The sequence below is a fragment of the Mauremys mutica genome, chromosome 2, assembly GCF_020497125.1.
Source record: "Mauremys mutica isolate MM-2020 ecotype Southern chromosome 2, ASM2049712v1, whole genome shotgun sequence".
NCBI lineage: Eukaryota > Metazoa > Chordata > Testudines > Geoemydidae > Mauremys > Mauremys mutica.
This window is the reverse complement of record NC_059073.1, coordinates 179455900-179473709: the sequence shown is the minus strand read 5'-3', so window position 1 is coordinate 179473709 and position 17810 is coordinate 179455900. Positions and strand designations below refer to the sequence as shown.

At 46.0% G+C, this 17810-nt stretch overlaps 1 protein-coding gene across 3 annotated transcripts in view; it reads left to right on the top strand.

Moving 5' to 3' along the window:
- RECK (reversion inducing cysteine rich protein with kazal motifs) overlaps positions 1 to 17810 on the top strand; it is a 127038-nt gene that overhangs the window by 85191 nt on the left and 24037 nt on the right. For all 3 annotated transcript variants that reach the window (XM_045003569.1, XM_045003570.1, XM_045003571.1), the window contains 4 exons: positions 506 to 628; positions 1226 to 1397; positions 3010 to 3202; positions 8036 to 8246. In XM_045003569.1, the coding sequence (XP_044859504.1) occupies positions 506 to 628; positions 1226 to 1397; positions 3010 to 3202; positions 8036 to 8246 (699 nt within the window). The remainder of the gene's footprint in view (positions 1 to 505; positions 629 to 1225; positions 1398 to 3009; positions 3203 to 8035; positions 8247 to 17810) is intronic.

Below are 17810 nucleotides of genomic sequence, written 5' to 3'. Positions count from 1 at the left end.
AGTATCTTTAAACATATCTTTAAGAAAGTCATACATTAAAAAAGATCACAAGCCAAGGTGTTGTAAACATTTTTAGACCAATCTGGAGAGTGTTAGCATTTTCATTTCCTGCGTATTTTATTTTTGCAACCTTAACATTACAGTTTTTTACATAGGTTTAAGCATTTTATTAAAAAACAAACAAAAAAAAACCCCAGGAACTGCCTTAGTGGTGTTCCCCACTTTCCCATTAGTCAGAAACACGAGTGAGTGGATTTTCCTCAAGTTAAATGCAAAAACATTCTGAACTCTGACCAAGAATAGAAATTTCAGCTAAAAAAAAAAACCAAACAAACCCATTTCTGAAAGTTTCATGAACATGAGAAAATTAGGGAATAGTTTATAATGGAATTCTGTCTGCAGCTTTAACTATATAAAATGTCTTTTAGATCAGTGTCTCTTGGTGGGGGGAATGTCTGTACTCATTTGTAATTATACACATAAAATACTTCTCTTTTATTTTAAGGCCATGGAACATCCTTTAACATAGATTGTAATGTCTGTTCTTGTTTCGCTGGAAACTTGATATGTTCCACTCGTCAGTGTCTTAATGAACATAGCTCAACAGAGGAACATCGTATGTTTACAGGTAACGTTTTCCAAAATCCAGAAACTTTACATGTTCATTTGAGTACCAACAGTAAAATAAAGGCTGACTTAGAACTCTTCTTCCAGTTTGTCCAGAAAATTTCAAAATTTGTGTGGTTCTGTCTTTCTTTTTTTTTTTTTTTTTTAAACTAAAGGCTGGTGTACCCTAGAAGCTTATATTGGTATAGTTACATCTCTCAGAGGTGTGGATTTCACACCCCTGACAGATATAGCTATACCAATGTGACCTCCAGTGTAGACAGTTCTAGGTTGACAGAAGAATTCTTCCATCAACCTAGCTACTGCCTCTCGGGGGAGTGAACTACCTATGCCAATGGCAGAAACCCTCCCACTGGCATAGGTAGTGTCCACATTGAAGTGCTACAGCAGTGCAACCTCAGGTGTAGTGTCTTAAGTATAGACATACTCTAAGATTTTTGCACTGAGTTGAGGCCAAAGAAGGTCAAATGACTTGTCCCAATACAGCTAGCTCAGTTATTTGTTTCACCTGCTGGTCACACATACCCTAATATTTTGTACATTTTCTGCCAATGAAAATATACAAGCCAAATTACTGATCTGTATATTATTTTTTCAGGTCTACCATGTAACTGTGCTGATCAGTTTGTCCCAGTGTGTGGGCAAAATGGACGCACATATCCAAGTGCATGCATAGCACGATGTGTTGGGCTCCAGGACAATCAGTTTGAATTTGGATCGTGTATCTCCAAGGATCCTTGTAACCCTAACCCTTGTACCAAAAATCAGAGGTAAAGATTAAATATGTAAATATATTTGGCATTTTTAATTGATAAATCAGTTTATACTTCTTTCCCTAGCAATTATACTATATACTGTAAATTATAGCAATATTTCACAAATCAAGTAAACAAGTGGGAATTTGTGAGATACCTAATTTCTAATTTTGCAATAATCGGACTGCAATAAGTGTCTGCTTTTTGTTCTGTTGATTATTTCTGGAATGTTAACATTTTCTTTAAAATGCATGCTGCAGATTCTACTTTTAGAAATAAAACAGATTTATTATATAATTGTTATAATGGGGGGACTGGATGGTTTATGGAATTGGAAATAAGATATGGGGCATTTTACCTCCTTGTAACCTTTGTTCAAGATACATCTGATGTCTGTTCAGGCCAATGCTTAAAGAAAGGAACTGAGTCAGGAATGATCTGTGCACTGTTGTAAAGCAATTATAACTTCTCTGGTGAAAGGCATATATAAGTGTTGTTATATTGCTAATTTGAAAAATCTCTCAATAGTCTCTGTCCAGTCCCTGCTGTTTCATTTTAACAGACAGTCAGATAATCTTTAAAAGAACATAAACAAAAATGTGGCGCGATACCACTGACAAGAGAACTAAAGTTGTGTAACAACTAAAATGCACAGCTCCCAATATTAGTGTCTGTCTATTTTCAGTCTATCAGCAAAATCTATAGAACACAGGGTAATAGGCCTCAGCGACAATTAAGGCATGCTCCACAGAATGATTGGCAGTATTATGAGCAGATAAAGGAGATTTGTAGAACAGCCATTTGGCTTTCTATCGGTACATTCGTCAAACACTACAGGTTGGGTTCTCTACCCTTAGCAGAGGGATATCTTGGTAAAAAGGTGCTGCAAACAGTGGTTCCCATATAAAATTCCATATAAAGCACTTTGTATAAAAAAATGTATTTGTGTTAATTTATCTTTGCATCCTTTCCCTCTCTATTTTTGTCCTTTGCTGCTCTGTATTTCCGTTCAGTGACAGATTGGGGGAGATGTCACTGTCAGAAGAGAAGTTTATATTAGGTATTAAATTTTTCAGTTCTTTTTTTTTTTTTCAATCCTAGGCTTCATACAGCATGTTGAACATAAAGGACCAAATTCCATTAACTGATTGTTTTTAATGGTAATTGTATACTATCTCAAGGCAGTGTTGAGCTAGAATTGTGCAACATAGCTGTTTCTGTTCATAAAAATTCAGTCAACCTTTTGCTTTTGTTTGTTTTGGTATTGGTTCAGATGGGTTCATACTCTGAATTTTGCTTGAACCTATATTTGCAAAGTGAAACTCAGAAACCGATAGTTTTAGCAAGGTTTGCCCCAAACCCACCACAGAACACTTGGGGAGAGGAGGATTTGTATTTTGAATCTCATCTCAGGTTCATAGATCTTGATGAAATTTTATGCAGTACTAGGTTTGTAATGAACCCTGAAACTAGATTACCTGAAATATTTTGTTACACATGTTTTCTACAGCTCTACTTAGCCATACCTAGCTCTAAAGCTTGTGAAAGTATGCCAAAAGTTAATGTTCCCCTGGATATTTTGAGTTAATAAACCTACGTAATGTGAAAATGTTATTAATTTATGCAGGTGCATACCAAAGCAGCAGGTTTGCTTAACGAGTTTTGAGAAGTTTGGATGTAGCCAGCATGAATGTGTGCCAAGACAATTTAACTGTGACCAGATACGGGATCCCGTTTGTGACACAGATAATATGGAATATAACAACTTGTGTACTTTGTACCAAAAAGGAAAAAATGTATCATACAAGGGTCCATGCCAGGTATGAAATAGTTTTTGCAATATTTACCAGATGTTCAACAACATGCTTTAATGATCCATTTTCATTTGCTATGTCCAACCAGAATTTATTTCTGGTTCACAAAAAGATTCTCATTAAAGTAATGCTTTCAAAAACATAGTATCTGAATTGGGGCACTCAAAAAAAATAAAATATATATAAAAAACAGGGTGGAAATCAAAGCAATTTAATCCAGATTTAATTAAGCAATCTGGAAACCTTGATTTAACTAATCAATTTTAATGGTGTTTTGCATTTGTACTTCAGTTATTTTCTTAAAGAAATGTTGATTCTCATTGGTTGGTAACCATTAAAATTTATTAATTTGCAACTAAATATAGACTTGGTGCTCTTTTTGCTAACCAGGAAGATACACATCTATACACATTTATTTAGCTTAAATTAAATGTATTCAAATTTTTAATTTTTACTTTTTTATTATTTTAGAAAAAGGTGAATAATGTATTTCTTATTTACTAGATACATTTTTAATTTTTTTTCAAATTCTGGCTAGAAATTTAAATCTAATTAAAATGCACAAAATATTTTAATTTACAAAAAAATAAACTACCTTAAATATGCTGGAGAATAAGAAAAGTTCTTTTTAAAAAAAGTTTGCATTTATTATTTTCTGTAGTTGGTGAATTGAACTGATTGGTTTTGGTCACCATATCAAGATTTTAGATCTAGTAGATCTCATCCTCACACCTATTTTGATTCATAGATTGGAAGAGCAAAACAAGCTTTCCTGGTTTTTCAACTGCCAACTGGTTTCTTAACTTTGAATGATCCAGTCATCGAACTGAACTATTCTCTCTGCACCTGCCGAAGAGGCTACTGCTCTCAAAAGCTGGTGCCAGGTGCTTAGACAATGACTTCCAACAGTTCAGTGATATGCCTTATTTTAAACTTGGCAGAAAATATTTACTACCTAACATTACTTCTGCATTTAATTTAAATGATATTAATAGATTATAATAAGTTTGGCCTTAACATATGTTGTCTATTTCAAACTGAATTTGATTTTTAAAAAAGGATTTTTTTTAAATTAAAATTGGATATTTTTGTTTTGTTTTTTTAAATCATGGATTTTTATCCACCCTGAAGTAAAATAAAAGTAGGATTGAGTGGGCAAAATTTTGATTGCCAAGCCACGTGTAAAACAAGCACTGTATATTATGGCCAGTTCTGTCAATTCAAAGTTTCATAACTGTGTTCACGCCTGGGCTCTGGGAACAAAACAAAAGTTTTAGGCATGATTATTTATGAATATGTTCTGATCATGTTAGCGTCAGGTTTTGTCATATATTTTTCTAGTTAAAGGAAAACTACAGTGATTAGTTACAGTATCTTGGATAGCTAACTAAATATGGTGTTTGCTAGATAGAACAGAGCTGTTTGAATGAAATATATTTTCTCTAAGTATATTTTCATACAGACTAACCACAGATCTTTTTAACTGATACATTTTTTAAAAAGCAATATATTGTATATATATTTTTGCCTTTGCTATCCTCCTGACTCACTCAACCCAGCTGTCTCTTCATTGCTTTCATGTTTTCCATTATTTCCTACTATATTTGTCTTATTCTGATTTATCTGCTTCTTGTGGCTGTCATGACTGGGATGTGGATGATCTGACCTAGTGGTCAGAGCAGGAGTTGGGAGTCAGGCCAGGTCAAATACCAGGAGATCATAGTCTGAGATAGGCCAGAGGGCAAACTGAGAGTTGACTGTCAGGAGACAGGCAGAGTCAGTTACTAGGAGATCAGAAGCAGGAGACAAACTTGAGAGCAGAGCTACAGATCAGTGGTGGTCAGGGTACCAGGAAGGGTAGTCAGGGGAGCAGGAGGCCAAGGAGGAAGCACAAGGCGCACAGTCCAGAGCAAGGTGAATCCCAGTTGCATGGGCAACTTCCTGTTTTTACGCTGTGTATATATAAGAGCTGAGGACCAATTAGGACCCTCAACATTCTGCCAATCAGCTCCTAAGATTGGGGTCCTATGAGTTCAGCTCCTATTCTGTTGGCAGTTAGCAGGTCCCTGGGTGGCAGGTTGGAACCTGCTAGCACCAGAGAGCCCCGGGTAACAGGGTTCGTGACCCACTGTCCCTGACAGTGGCCTTGGAGTTCCTGGTTGGCTAGTTCTGTCAACTCAGTACCAGCCTCTGTTTATCTTACTAGGGAGATCTGCACCTGCCTGGTAAATCAGACATTTGTGTGGCTTGCTTTGTCTTATGTATACAGACCAGTGATGAGCTGCCAAAATCGTAACAACCAGTTCCCTCCTCACCCCACGAGGGGTCATGGCCCACCCCCCGGGACTCCTGCCCCACCCAACCCCCCGCGTTCCTTGATGCCCCCCCACCCCAGGGACCCCTGCCCCCTGTACCCTGACTGCCCCCCACCGCCCCATCCAACCCCTCCTCTCATTCCTGATGGTCCCCCGGAACCTCTGCCCCATCCAACCACCCCTTCTCTCTGTCCCCTGACTGCCCCTGGAACCCCTGCCCCTGACTGCCTCCCACCGCTCCATCCAACCCCTGATCCTTTCTGACTGCCCCAGCGGGACCCTTGCCCCTATTCAATCCCCCTGTTCCCTTCCTTCTGACCCTCCCAACCCCTCTCCATGCCCCCCACCCCCGAACTCCGCTGCCCTCTCTCCAACACCCCCTCCCTGCCCCCTTACCGCGCTGCCGGGACGTGGCTGGCGGCACTACAGTCCGGCCGCGGCCGGAGCCGGGTGCCCAGGGACGTGGGGCCGGGACAGGAGTCGCGCAGCTGGAGCCCAGGGACGCGGGGACGGAGCCGGAGAGCTGTAGCCGGGAGCCCGGGGACACAGGGCCGGGGCAAGAGTCGCGCGGCCGGAGCCCGGAGACGTGGGGCCAGAGGATGTGGCGGGAGCCGGGGAGGGCTGTGGCCAGAGCCGGGCAGCTGGAGCCGGAGCCGGGCAGCTAGGGCCGCTGCCACGTCCAGACCCGGACCCGTGCTGCCAGAGTCCGGCTGCGTGGCACCACAGCAGGAGCCGGGCGGCTGGAGCCACGAGGCCAGGCCGGGCTGGAGTCGGGGGGCCATGTCCGGAGCCGGGCATCCGGTTAGGTGGGGTCGCAGCCGCCACCATGCCCGGACCCGCACTACCGGAGCCGGGCCGCATCGCACCAAACAAGAGCCGGGCGGCCGGGGACGCAGGGCCGGGCAGGGCCGCGGCTGGGGCCGGAGCCGGGCGGGGCTAGGGCCAGAGCTGGACCCGGGCGGTCGGGGACGCGGGGCTGGAGCCGGGTGGCCGGGGTCGGGCAGGTCCGTGGCCGGAGACTGGCCGGGGTGCACGGCCCTCCTCGTTCCCTCTACCCCTACCTCAGCTTCGTCTTTCTGGGCCTGAGTGGGAAGCCTGCTTGCTTCTCAGCCCTCCCAGGCTTCCCGCGCGAACAGCTGATTCGTGGGAAGCAGTGGAGGAGGAGAAGCAGGGCGGAGCATTCATGGGAGGAGGTGGAGGCAGAGCTGAGGTGAGCTGGGGCCGCAGCAGGGAGCGCTTGTTAAATTTAAATGCCCTTTTAGAACTAGTTGTCCCACGCGGGACAACCGGTTCTAAAAGGGCTTCTAAATTTAACAACCGGTTCCCGCTCACCACTGATACAGACCAAGAATTCGCTGTAGATAAGACATAAACCAGCTTTGATTTTTACTACCTTAGAAGTTGTTTCAGCAGAGTTTTAAAAGCTATGTCAAGAAGACACAGTCAGAAAGCAGCAAAGTTCCCTTTTACATTTTCTTATAACACTATTAAATATACAATAGCTATTTTTCTAACATTATTTAATATACATTGATCTAACACAGTTCGTTATACAATTCTTTACAAGGTGCACAAAGATCAAATGTCCATAATGATGTCAGCTACCTTTGATGCTGCTGGCAGAGGTATTATTGTCAGGGCTGTAGTCCCTAGCAAGGGAAGATAGAGTTGGGCTTGTCTCTCTTTTTTTTCCACTTGAGAGGACTCTGAGGATAGTGTGGGGTAACAGCTTATCTGGGAATACTCTGGGGGGGACTTTGAACTCAATTTACTTCTCCCCTTGGTTCAACAATTTAAATTTGTTGGCTTTTCAAGTACACTTTTCCTGAGTGTGTTGGTTTGTTTATGTTGATTTTCTTTTGGGGTGGCATTGGAGAGTTATTGTTAATTGGCACTAGTTCAGTTGGAAAAAAATGTGTTTACTTTTATGGTAGTTTGTATGCCTAGAAGGCATGATGGGGACATTTCTACAAACCGTAAAAAACAAAACAAAAGACAGACAGACAAACAACAACAAAAGCAAGTACCAAACAAATATACATATGTTGGGCTGAAATCTGTAATAACAGTAATACATTTTACTCCTTTGAAGTAACGTCATGTTTATAGTTTTAGATCTTTCTAAATCCTTTATTTTATAAAGTAATTTTAAGAACATGAAAAACACATCCAGAATTTCCTACTCTTCCCCTTTTTTTGTTGTTGTGCCTGTTTGCCAATACCTTATTTTTAACACCCTCATTTCCTGTCCCTTAACAGAAGTAAATCTTAGGTGCCTCTTAAACCTACCATAGTTATGTTCTTCTGTTGTCTTCTCTGGTAACTTTTCCTTTTGTTTATTATACATTGCATAAAATTGCATGGGCTATTTACTCTAGATTTCTATTACTGACTTTTGACACACTTTGCTAGCATGAGCATTGTATCCCTGTCAACTTTAAAACTACTATAAGGTCATCCTGAAGTCTTGTCTCCAATGTAAATAAACCAAGCTTTTTGCACTTTTTTACAAACTCTTTTTCAGCCCTTCTGCAAATCAGTGGAACCAGTATGTGGACATAATGGTGAAACCTACAGTAATGTGTGTGCTGCCTATTCTGACCGTGTGGCTGTGGACTATTATGGACATTGTCAAGCTGTCGGAGTTGTCTCAGACTATAGTTTACAAACAGAATGCACCTCTGTTAAATGTCCTCCTCTTTCTGCAACTGGATGCAAACCAGTTGTTGCACCAGGTATGTTTGTTGCTAATGCTTAATCGAGGTATGAGAGTGTCTGAAGACTACTCATATAAGCAAGTTGGGGGGTGTGTGTGTGTGTGTGAGAGAGAGAGAGAGAGAGAGACACCATTACAAGACTTATTCTGAGGACTTAATTAGGACTTACGTGGTGCATAAGCCTTCTGATAGACCTTTGTGTGGAGAGGATTTCATTAATATTGAAATGTGCCTTCAGAGCTGCCTCCATTTCACTGGACACCTATGGTGCAGATGAGTGACTTTTTCCAGTGTATAGCCAAGAGGGGTTTGAATATGAGCTAGCTGGCTGAGACTGAGCTGACATAAGATATGTTCTGCTTGTGCAGAATCTGCTGCTATACCCATGGTCTGCATTGGTTTTCATTTGGTTTCTGTGAGAAGTTAGCTGGTATTTTTGACATATAATGCCCTAAATGGTTTGAGTCCTACTTCTTTGAAGGTTGCCTCTTTCTTAATGTGATCCCTTGGCAGTTGTAATCATCTGAGGAGCTCAAGTTTATAGACTCTGAGTTAAATAGTAGGGGGCTTGTTGTAGAGCATTTTCAGTGAAAGGTGTTAGACTCTGCAACCTAATGGTCTTGCTTATCCCTTATTTGTTATCATATATTGTATGGTGATGGCCTCCTAAATCGGCAGGCAACCTGCAGTTATTTCTGGGAGATGTGTGAACTCCCCATTCATTCCAGTGGAGGGCTGATTTTGAAACCTAAAAGATGACAGTTCAAATGATAACACTCTTAACTGTGTTTCGCTGCTGATGTTTGATCTCTTAACAGACTTTCATATCTCACATGGAGAATTTAATAGCAAAATAAATAACACATGGGCCATTGTACTGATGGTATTACTCATTTTCATAATTCATGGATTCAGGATCTCCATTTTTATTTATTTATGAGGAAAGCTACCACTGAATTTCCAGTCTGCTGTGGCAAAATTCACAATCCAGACCGATCCAGCTTACTGCAGAATATGCATGGCTGTAATTAGACACTCCAAAAATCATATCATTAAATATAAAATCTATGTCCTCTTCTGCATTAGAGTTCAATTTTAGTCAGAATGTGCTTTGTATTGAACTAGTGCTTCACTTGTATACATAAATATTTAGCTGTTGAAAATACAGTAGTTTTCCACAATCCGTAATGTAGATACTACACGGCAGTGCCAAACTGTATTTAAAATAGCAACAGCAGAAAACTACATTTTTGGGACAAGAAGGGGAATGTGCTTTATTTCAAAGTCAGAGCAGAGGAATGATAAAATGCCTAGTCACAAGGCAAAAATTTCAGCGACCATGCTAAAACCATTTTAGAGATTTGCTGTTTCTTGTGAGATCTGGAGGCTTCCCAAAAAATGTCTGACTTACGTACTAAATTTGAGTGACGTCAACCTGCTGTCCGCAGGACATTTTCATTGAATGTTATTTCTTAAAATCATTCCAGTTATTGTCTTATCCTTGGGTATGTAAATAACTAGTGTTGGACTCAGTTTGAAGACTGAATCTTCCTTCCCATCCTAGACTTGTCACCCTCTTCTCCAAAACACATCAGTACCTCACCCTTGGGGCCCTTTTGTGAGACATACCTTTTAAATTAAATCTCTGTATCCCAATGCCAGCTTCTTCTGCAGTCCACGCTTGTCACTGTTTTGATATTGTGACATGCTCCTGCATTCAACGGTGTGTTTTCACCAGGTGTCTCTGGGTAGTACTGCAGAGAGAAAAGGCTTCATATTAGCAGCTATCAACACTAGAAAATATTGTTGGGACAGCAAGGAAGTGGGGAAGCTTTCATAGACCTGCTGCTTTTACATCTAATAATTTATGGAAAGATAATTTACAATGCCAAAGAAGTCCAGGATCCAAAAACTTTATGCATTTCATTCTCATGCTTCCATTGATCTGCAACATGGTCTGTCTGCTTTTAGTATTGCAGATGTAGACACATGAATTTGACTTATTTGCTAAGAAGTCAGGTGGACACTGGTGAAAGGGTACCATGACTACAGTAAACAAGAAGTTTGAAATAAGGGCTTAATATTTCAAGATTCTAAGAGGAAGCTGAAAATTTAGAGATAATCATTAAGGCCAGTGTTTCCCAAAGGAGGTGCCTAAAATTAGACTCTCAGGCTTAGGCCTGGTCCACACTAGGACTTTAATTCGAATTTTGCAGCGTTAATTCGAATTAACCGTGCACCCGTCCAAACCACGAAGCTATTTAATTCGACATAGAGGGCTATTTAGTTCGACTTCTGTACTCCTCCCCGACGAGGGGAGTAGCGCTAAATTCGACATGGCCATGTCGAATTAGGCTAGGTGTGGACGGAAATCGACCTTAGTAGCTCCGGGAGCTATCCCACACTGCACCACTCTGTTGACGCTCTGGACAGCAGTCCGAGCTTGGATGTTCTGATCAGGCACACAGGAAAAGCCCTGGGAAAATTTGAATTCCTTTTCCTGTCTGGCCAGTTTGAATCTCATTTCCTGGTTGGACATCGGGGCGAGCTCAGCAGCACCGGCAACGATGCAGAGCTCTCCAGCAGAGGAGTTCATGCAATCTCTGAATAGAAAAAGGGCCCCAGCATAGACTGACCGGGAAGTCTTGGATCTGATCGGTGTGTGGGGCGAGGAGTCTGTGCTTTCGGAGCTGCGCTCCAAAAAACAGAATGCAAAGACCAAAAGAAGGTCTCCAGAGCCATGACAGACAGAGGATACAGCCGGGATGCAACGCAGTGCCGCATGAAAATCAAGGACCTGAGACAAGGCTACCAGAAGACCAAAGCGGCAAACGGACGCTCCGGAGCCTGCCACCACTGCCCCACCAGTGACCGTGGACTCTGACGATGGGATAGTGTCGACGGCCAGTTCCTCGGTGATGTTCGCGGACGGGGAAGATGAGGAAGGGTTTGTGGAGGACGAGGCAGGCGACAGCGCTTACAACGCTGGTTTCCCCGACAGCCAGGATCTCTTCATCACCCTCACGGAGATCTCCTACCAATCCTCCCCAGCCGTTAACCCGGACCCTGAATCAGGGGAAGGATCAGTCGGTAAGTGCTTTAAACATGTAAACTTTTATTATTAATGGAACAGGAATCTGAACTATGTGAAAAGGAGGTCTATATATATGGGGATAGAACAGAAATCCTCCTGGGAGATCTCCACGAAGCTCTCCTGGAGGTAATCGAAAAGCCTACGCAGGAGGTTCCTGGGGAGAGCTGCCTTATTGGGTGCTCCGTGGTAGCACACTTTTCCGCGCCAGGCTTTCATGAGGTACTCAGGGAGCATTGCCTCCCCGAGCATGGCCGCATAGGCCCCTGGTTTGTGCTGGCTTTCACGCAGCATGCGCTCTCTATCTCCTTCAGTGACCGTCCTCAGGGTGATCTCGCTCGGAGACTCCTGCAGCATCTAATTAGGGGAATTACTGTAATGTTACGCCTGGTCCAAAGTATTTTTAAAAAATCTCCAGACAGACGGCGTAGCAAAGACTCAGCACGCTGCTGCGTGACAAGCGTAACGGAAAGCCAAAGAATCAAATGGACGCTCATGGAGGGAGGGGGGACTGAGGACGCAAGCTATCCCACAGTTCCTGCAGTCTCCGAAAAGCATTTGCATTCTTGGCTGAGCTCCCAATACCTGTACGGTCAAACACATTGTCCGCGGCGGTTCAGGGCATAGCTCGTCAATGTACCCCCCCTCCCCCACCCCCAGAAGGAAAAGGAAAAAAAATCGTCTCTTGACTCTTTTAAATGTCACCCTATGTGTACTGAATGCTGCTGGTAGACGCGATGCTGCGGCACTGTACTGTAGCATCCTCTTCCCCACACCCCCCCGTCTCATGGGTGGCTGACGGTGCAATAAGACTGATATCCGTCGTCATCATCAGCCTTGCGGTAGATCGTGTAGTGCAGTAGGACTGCTACCCGTCCTCGTCATCAGCCCATAAGTAGATGGCCTGCTAACCGTCTTCATCATAGCAACAGGGGGCTGAGCTCCATCAGCCCCCGCCCTTCATGTGTAAAGAAAAGATTCTGTATTGCCTGGACTATCATAGCAGCAGGATGCTGGTCTCCTCTCCCCCACACTGCTTAATGTCCTGTCTGGACTATCATAGCAGCTGGAGGCTGCCTTCCCCTCATTTCATTTCACTAACAAGTCACTGTTTCTTATTCCTGCATTCTTTATTACTTCAGCATACAAATGGGGGGACACTACAACGGTAGCCCAGGAAGGTTGGGGGAGGAGGGAAGCAACAGGTGGGGTTGTTGCAGGGGCACCCCCTGTGAATGGCATGCAGCTCGTCATTCCTGCAGGATCTGACACGGAGCGGCTGTGCTCTCTAGTTCTCTGATACACTGCAACCCTAGTACAGTTGCCCCATATTCTAGGCAGGACTGATTGTATTTTTAGATACCATAAAGGAGGGATTGACTCGGGGAGTCATTCCCAGTTTTGTCTTTTGCGCCCCCAGCTGATCTCGGCCAGGGGCACCTATGACAGCAGCAGAAGGTATAGTGCTGTAGGACTGTTAACCGTCCTCACCTTGCCAATTTACAATGGCATGGTAGATGGTGCAATATGGCTGATAACCATCTCTGCTGTCATGCAAAAGCAAATGAATGCTGCTGTGTAGCGCTGCTGAATCGCCTCTGTCCACGGTATCTAGTACACATACGGTGACAGTGACAAAAGGCAAAACAGGCTCCATGGCTGCCACGCTATGGCGTCTGCCAGAGTGATCCAGGGAAAACGGGCTCGAAATGATTGTCTGCCGTTGCTTTCCCGGAGGAAGGAATGAGTGACTACATTTACCCAGAACCACCCACGACAATGAAATTTGCCCCATCAGGCACTGGGATCTCAACCCGGAATTCCAAGGGTCGGGGGACACTGCGATGGGGTGGAACAGGGGCAGAGTTTATGCTTTCCGGATTGCCTGCAGCAGGAGTGCGCACGAGATAGGTGCTGTGCATGCTCTTGTTCACAGACACAGACTAGACTGTGTTCATTGTTCGCAAAAATGTATCTTTGCAAGGAATTCACTCCCTTTTTCCCATCACACAGCTTCGACTGTCTCCAGACCTGCCACGGCATCCCCCTCACAGAGGCTGGCAAAGATTAGGAGGCGAAAGAAAAAGACATGGGACGAGATGTTTGCTGAACTTATGGGCTGCTCCCGAGCCGAGGCGGGCCAGCAGAGCCAGTGGAGGGAGACCCTCTCTCTGTACCAGCGCTCACACAGCGAACGGGAGGAGAGGTGGCGTGAGGAAGACAAGCAGGCGACTCAAACGCTGCTTGGACTAATGAGGGAGCAAACGGACACGCTCCGGCGCCTTGTGGATGTTCTGCAGGACCGCAGGAGGACAGAGCCCCCCTGCAGTGTATCTGCAACCGCCCTCCCCCGCCACAAAGTCCCATACCCCCCTCACCCAAAGTAACAAGAAGGAGGGGCGCCAGGGGCCGTGAAAACTGTCACTGCACCCCAGCAGAGTGCTCAAGTACCCAAAAGCTCTCATACCCTCAATTTTGAGAAGTCCTTCCCTTCCTGACTCACCCAAGCCGCAATCCCAGTTTCATCCCCTAACTATCTAGTTAATTATTAAAAATACTTTGCTGTTAATTACTGTTTCCGTCATGTTTTTTTACAGAAGACTGTGTTTGAAGGGGGGGTGGGGAAGGGGGTTGGTAATTGCATAGGACAGTCACCTTTACCAGGGTACAGACACGGGGGCAGGATCAGCAGCAGGTCACACACACAGTGCAGTCAGTAGGCACCCTGGTCGGTATGGCAGGTTGTTTCCAGGTTCTGTGTGGGTGGGGGGGACGTGACTTTGTAGCGGGGGAGGGCGGTTACAGATCTTATGCAGCGGTCCTTGTCCTGGACCGCAGAGTCACGCAGCAGAGGAATCTGTATCCGTCCTCCTCCGCCACAAGGTCACATAGCCCCCGCACACAGAATCCCAAAAAGGAGGGATGGCAGGCTCCGTTGAAACAACCAGTCCGGCACTGCAGACCGCTCTAGGAGCAGGAGCCTGTCATTCCTCGAGTTTAGAGGTGGTGTTTACATCACTGCACACCCTACGCAGCACAGTCTGCGTCCCAGTTTCAACCCTTTAACGCAAAGTCATTAATAAAGAAACCTTTGTTAAGTAACAATGGAACATGTATTTTATTTTTACACGTGTGTTGGAAGTGGGGGAAACGGGGTGAACGGGGTATGTAACTGCAGAGGATAGTCAACAGTAACTGGGTAAAGAAACAGGGGCAGGTTCAGCTTCTCTGTAAAGAAACTGAACAGTCACAGGTCACGCTGCTTGCTGGTACTTGAAGAGTTCCTTGTCGCTGTCCAAGGCGTCTGTATAGGGCTTCATGAGGCAGGGCATTAGCGGGTAGGCTGGGTCCCCGAGGATCACTATAGGCATCTGCACATCCCCAACAGTTATTTTGTGGTCCGGGAAGAAACTACCTTCCTGCAGGTGTCTAAACAGACCACAGTTCCTGAAAACACGCGCGTCATGAACCTTGCCTGGCCACCTGACGTTGATGTTGGTAAAACGTCCCCTATGGTCCACCAGTGCTTGCAGCACCATTGAAAAGTAGCCCGATTTCTCAGCAGCTGACTGTGGAAGAGGTGGACGATAAGGTGCAAGGAGGTGAAAACGGCCATAACTGCAGCGGGCTTCATGCTCGCAGTGCTGTGGTGTTCGCGCTGTCACTGACCAGAAAAGTGCACGAACAGATTGCCCGCAGGCGCTTTCAGGGAGGGAGGGAGGGCGTGATTGATGGTTGAATGATGACAGTTACCCAAAACCACCCTCGACACATTTTTTCCCCCAGCAGGCATTGGGGGCTCTACCCAGCATTCCAATGGGCAGCGGGGACTGCGGGATAGCTTCCCACAGTGCACTGCTTCCAAAGTTGACGCTGGCCCCGTTAGTGTGGACTCACAAAGTCGAATTAGTGTCCTTAGTGTGGATACACAAATTCGACTTTGTAAGGTCGATTCCACAAATTCGACTTAAGTTGAATTGAACTACTCTTGTAGTGTAGACATACCCTTAGTCTACACTAGCAACTTACATTGGTATAACTGTCACTCAGGGGTGTGGAAAATCACTCTTCAAATACAAGCATAGAGCCAACGCCCATAACTTCAGATATAAAAATGATGCGTGCATACAAATAGGAGGAATATATTCAGTAGATCATAATCTTTGCAAAGATATGTCACAGGGCATATCTAGCATAAAGCATATTCCAGTTATGTTATGCTTATGTGTCTATGGAAATATGCTTATACGTGTAGAGCAGGGGTCTCAAACATGCGGCCCGCGGAGCTCTTCCCTGCGGCCTGCGGAGCTCCCCAGGGCCGCCCAGAGGGGGGGGCAAAGGGGGCAATTTGCCCCGGGCTCCGCAGGGGCCCCCAAGAGAAAAGCGGAGGCTCCCGCCTCCGCCCCTCTCCTGGAGCCTCGGCGCATAGAGCGCCGAGTCTCCGTCCGAGCGCCTGAGCCCCGCCCCGATCCGAGCCGCGTGGGGAGGGGGCGGGGCTGGGAGCTCTGGGCTGAGCGCTGCGCTCGGCGTGGAGCTCACAGCCCCGCCCCCTCACCACGCGGCTCTGAGCGGGACGAAGCTCAGGCCTCGCCGGAGACGCGCTCGGGTAAGGGGGGGGGGGAAGCGGGAGCCGCCGGGGCCGGGCCGGGGCCTGGGTGGGAAGCGGGACCCGCCGGGGCCGGGCCCCGGCCCTGGCGGGGGGGGGACGGGAAGCGAGACCCGCCGGGCTGGGCCGGGGGGTGGGGGAGGGAAGCGAGACCCGCAGGGGCCGGGCCGGGCCGGGGGGGTGGGGGGAAGGGAAGCGAGACCCACCGGGGCCGGGCCGGGGGTGGCGAAGGGAAGCGAGACCCACCGGGGCCGGGCCGGGGGGTGGGGGAGGGAAGCGGGACCGGCCGGGGCCGGGGTGGGAAGCGGGACCGGCCGGGGTGGGGAAAAGAGGGACCCGCCGCCGCCGAAGCGCAGCCCGGTCTTCGGCGGTGGGGGGCCCCTTCTGTTCCGGGACCCGCCGCCTAAGTGCCCCGCCGCCAAGCCACCAAACAGCTGTTGGTGGCGCTTAGCACTTTCCAGGAGGGAGGGGGGAGGAGCGGGGAGCCGCGCGCTTAGGGGAGGAGGTGGAGAAGAGACAGGGCAGGGGCGGGGCCTCATGGAAGGGGTGGATTGGGGGTGGGGCCAGGGGCAGCAAGGGGGCGTGTCAGTGATGCGGCCCTCGGGCCAATGCACTAGTCCTCATGCGGCCCTCGGGGTCATTTGAGTTTGAGATCCCTGGTGTAGAGTGCAACATCAATTATATAATAGGATTCTTACTATCCCTTCAGGCAGGTTTGTAGTCAAGCAAATTGAAATGTTTGTGTCTCATATGTGTGTGTGTTTACATTCACTGTTAAATTTAATATGTGCGAGTATGGCTACATAATAGATATCCATATTTATTTTATTGCATGGAGAGCTTCAGCAGAAGGAGCCATCTGAAAAATATGAGTATTCTTCTTTAACTGCCAAACAACTTTATAGAGATTTTGGTGGTGCGTGATGCATATTTGTCCCCATTTGTTGCCAGAGTGTCTTGGAAATAACTCGTATGTCTAAGAATAATCTTTGTTTCCATTTACATCAATAAGAAAGTATTGCTAAATATTTTGCTTATGGAAATTTGTGTGGAACTGCCATAAGTTGTATCCTAGAAATCTGAGCTTTAGCAAACAGTCCCCTCTAAGAGTTACTTTAGGAAAGCTCACATACTCAGCTATTCTTCTCTAGCAAGATTAGTGATGAAAAGCAAGCCTGCCACCTGTTAACAGTCACACTAGGTTGCTATCAGCCTTTTCACAGAAACACAGGAGCTAACAGATCATACATATTTTCATGCTACAGAAACCAAATAATTTAAATATGCAGAAGTAAAATGTTCTCAAAGTGTATGGATTGTAAGGAAGGATGGTCCAGTGGTTGCAGTGCTAGTCGGAGATTCTAGAGACCCAGATTCAGATCCCCCCCTCTGCTGGACTTCTTATGTGATATTGGGCAAGTCACTTAGGGCCAAGTTTTTAAAGCTATTTAGGTGTAGGTGCCTTAATACCTTTAAAAATCTTGCCTTAGTCTCTTGGCATGCCTGTGCTTTTGAGCTGGGGGTGATTCCCATCTCCAGGAGACATGGGAGCTAGCTTTCATTGAACGTGCCAGCTAAAAATAGACAGTAGCTGCAACAGTGCAAGCAGTAGGAGGGGCTAGCCACCCTGATTACGTGCCCATTGGAGATGCTACGTGCACACTCGGGGTGGCTAGCCCCTCCCACTGCTTGCGCTGCCATGGCAACATTTTCTTTTTGGTGTGCTAGCTCAATGAGAGCATGCACGAGAGTATGTCTCTTTGAGTTGGGAATCACACCCCCAACTCAAACTGTAGACATACCCTCTTGGTGCCTCAGTTCCCCATCTGTAAGCTGGGGATAATAAGATGTGTACAATCTCACAGGGGTTTTATGAGGATAAATG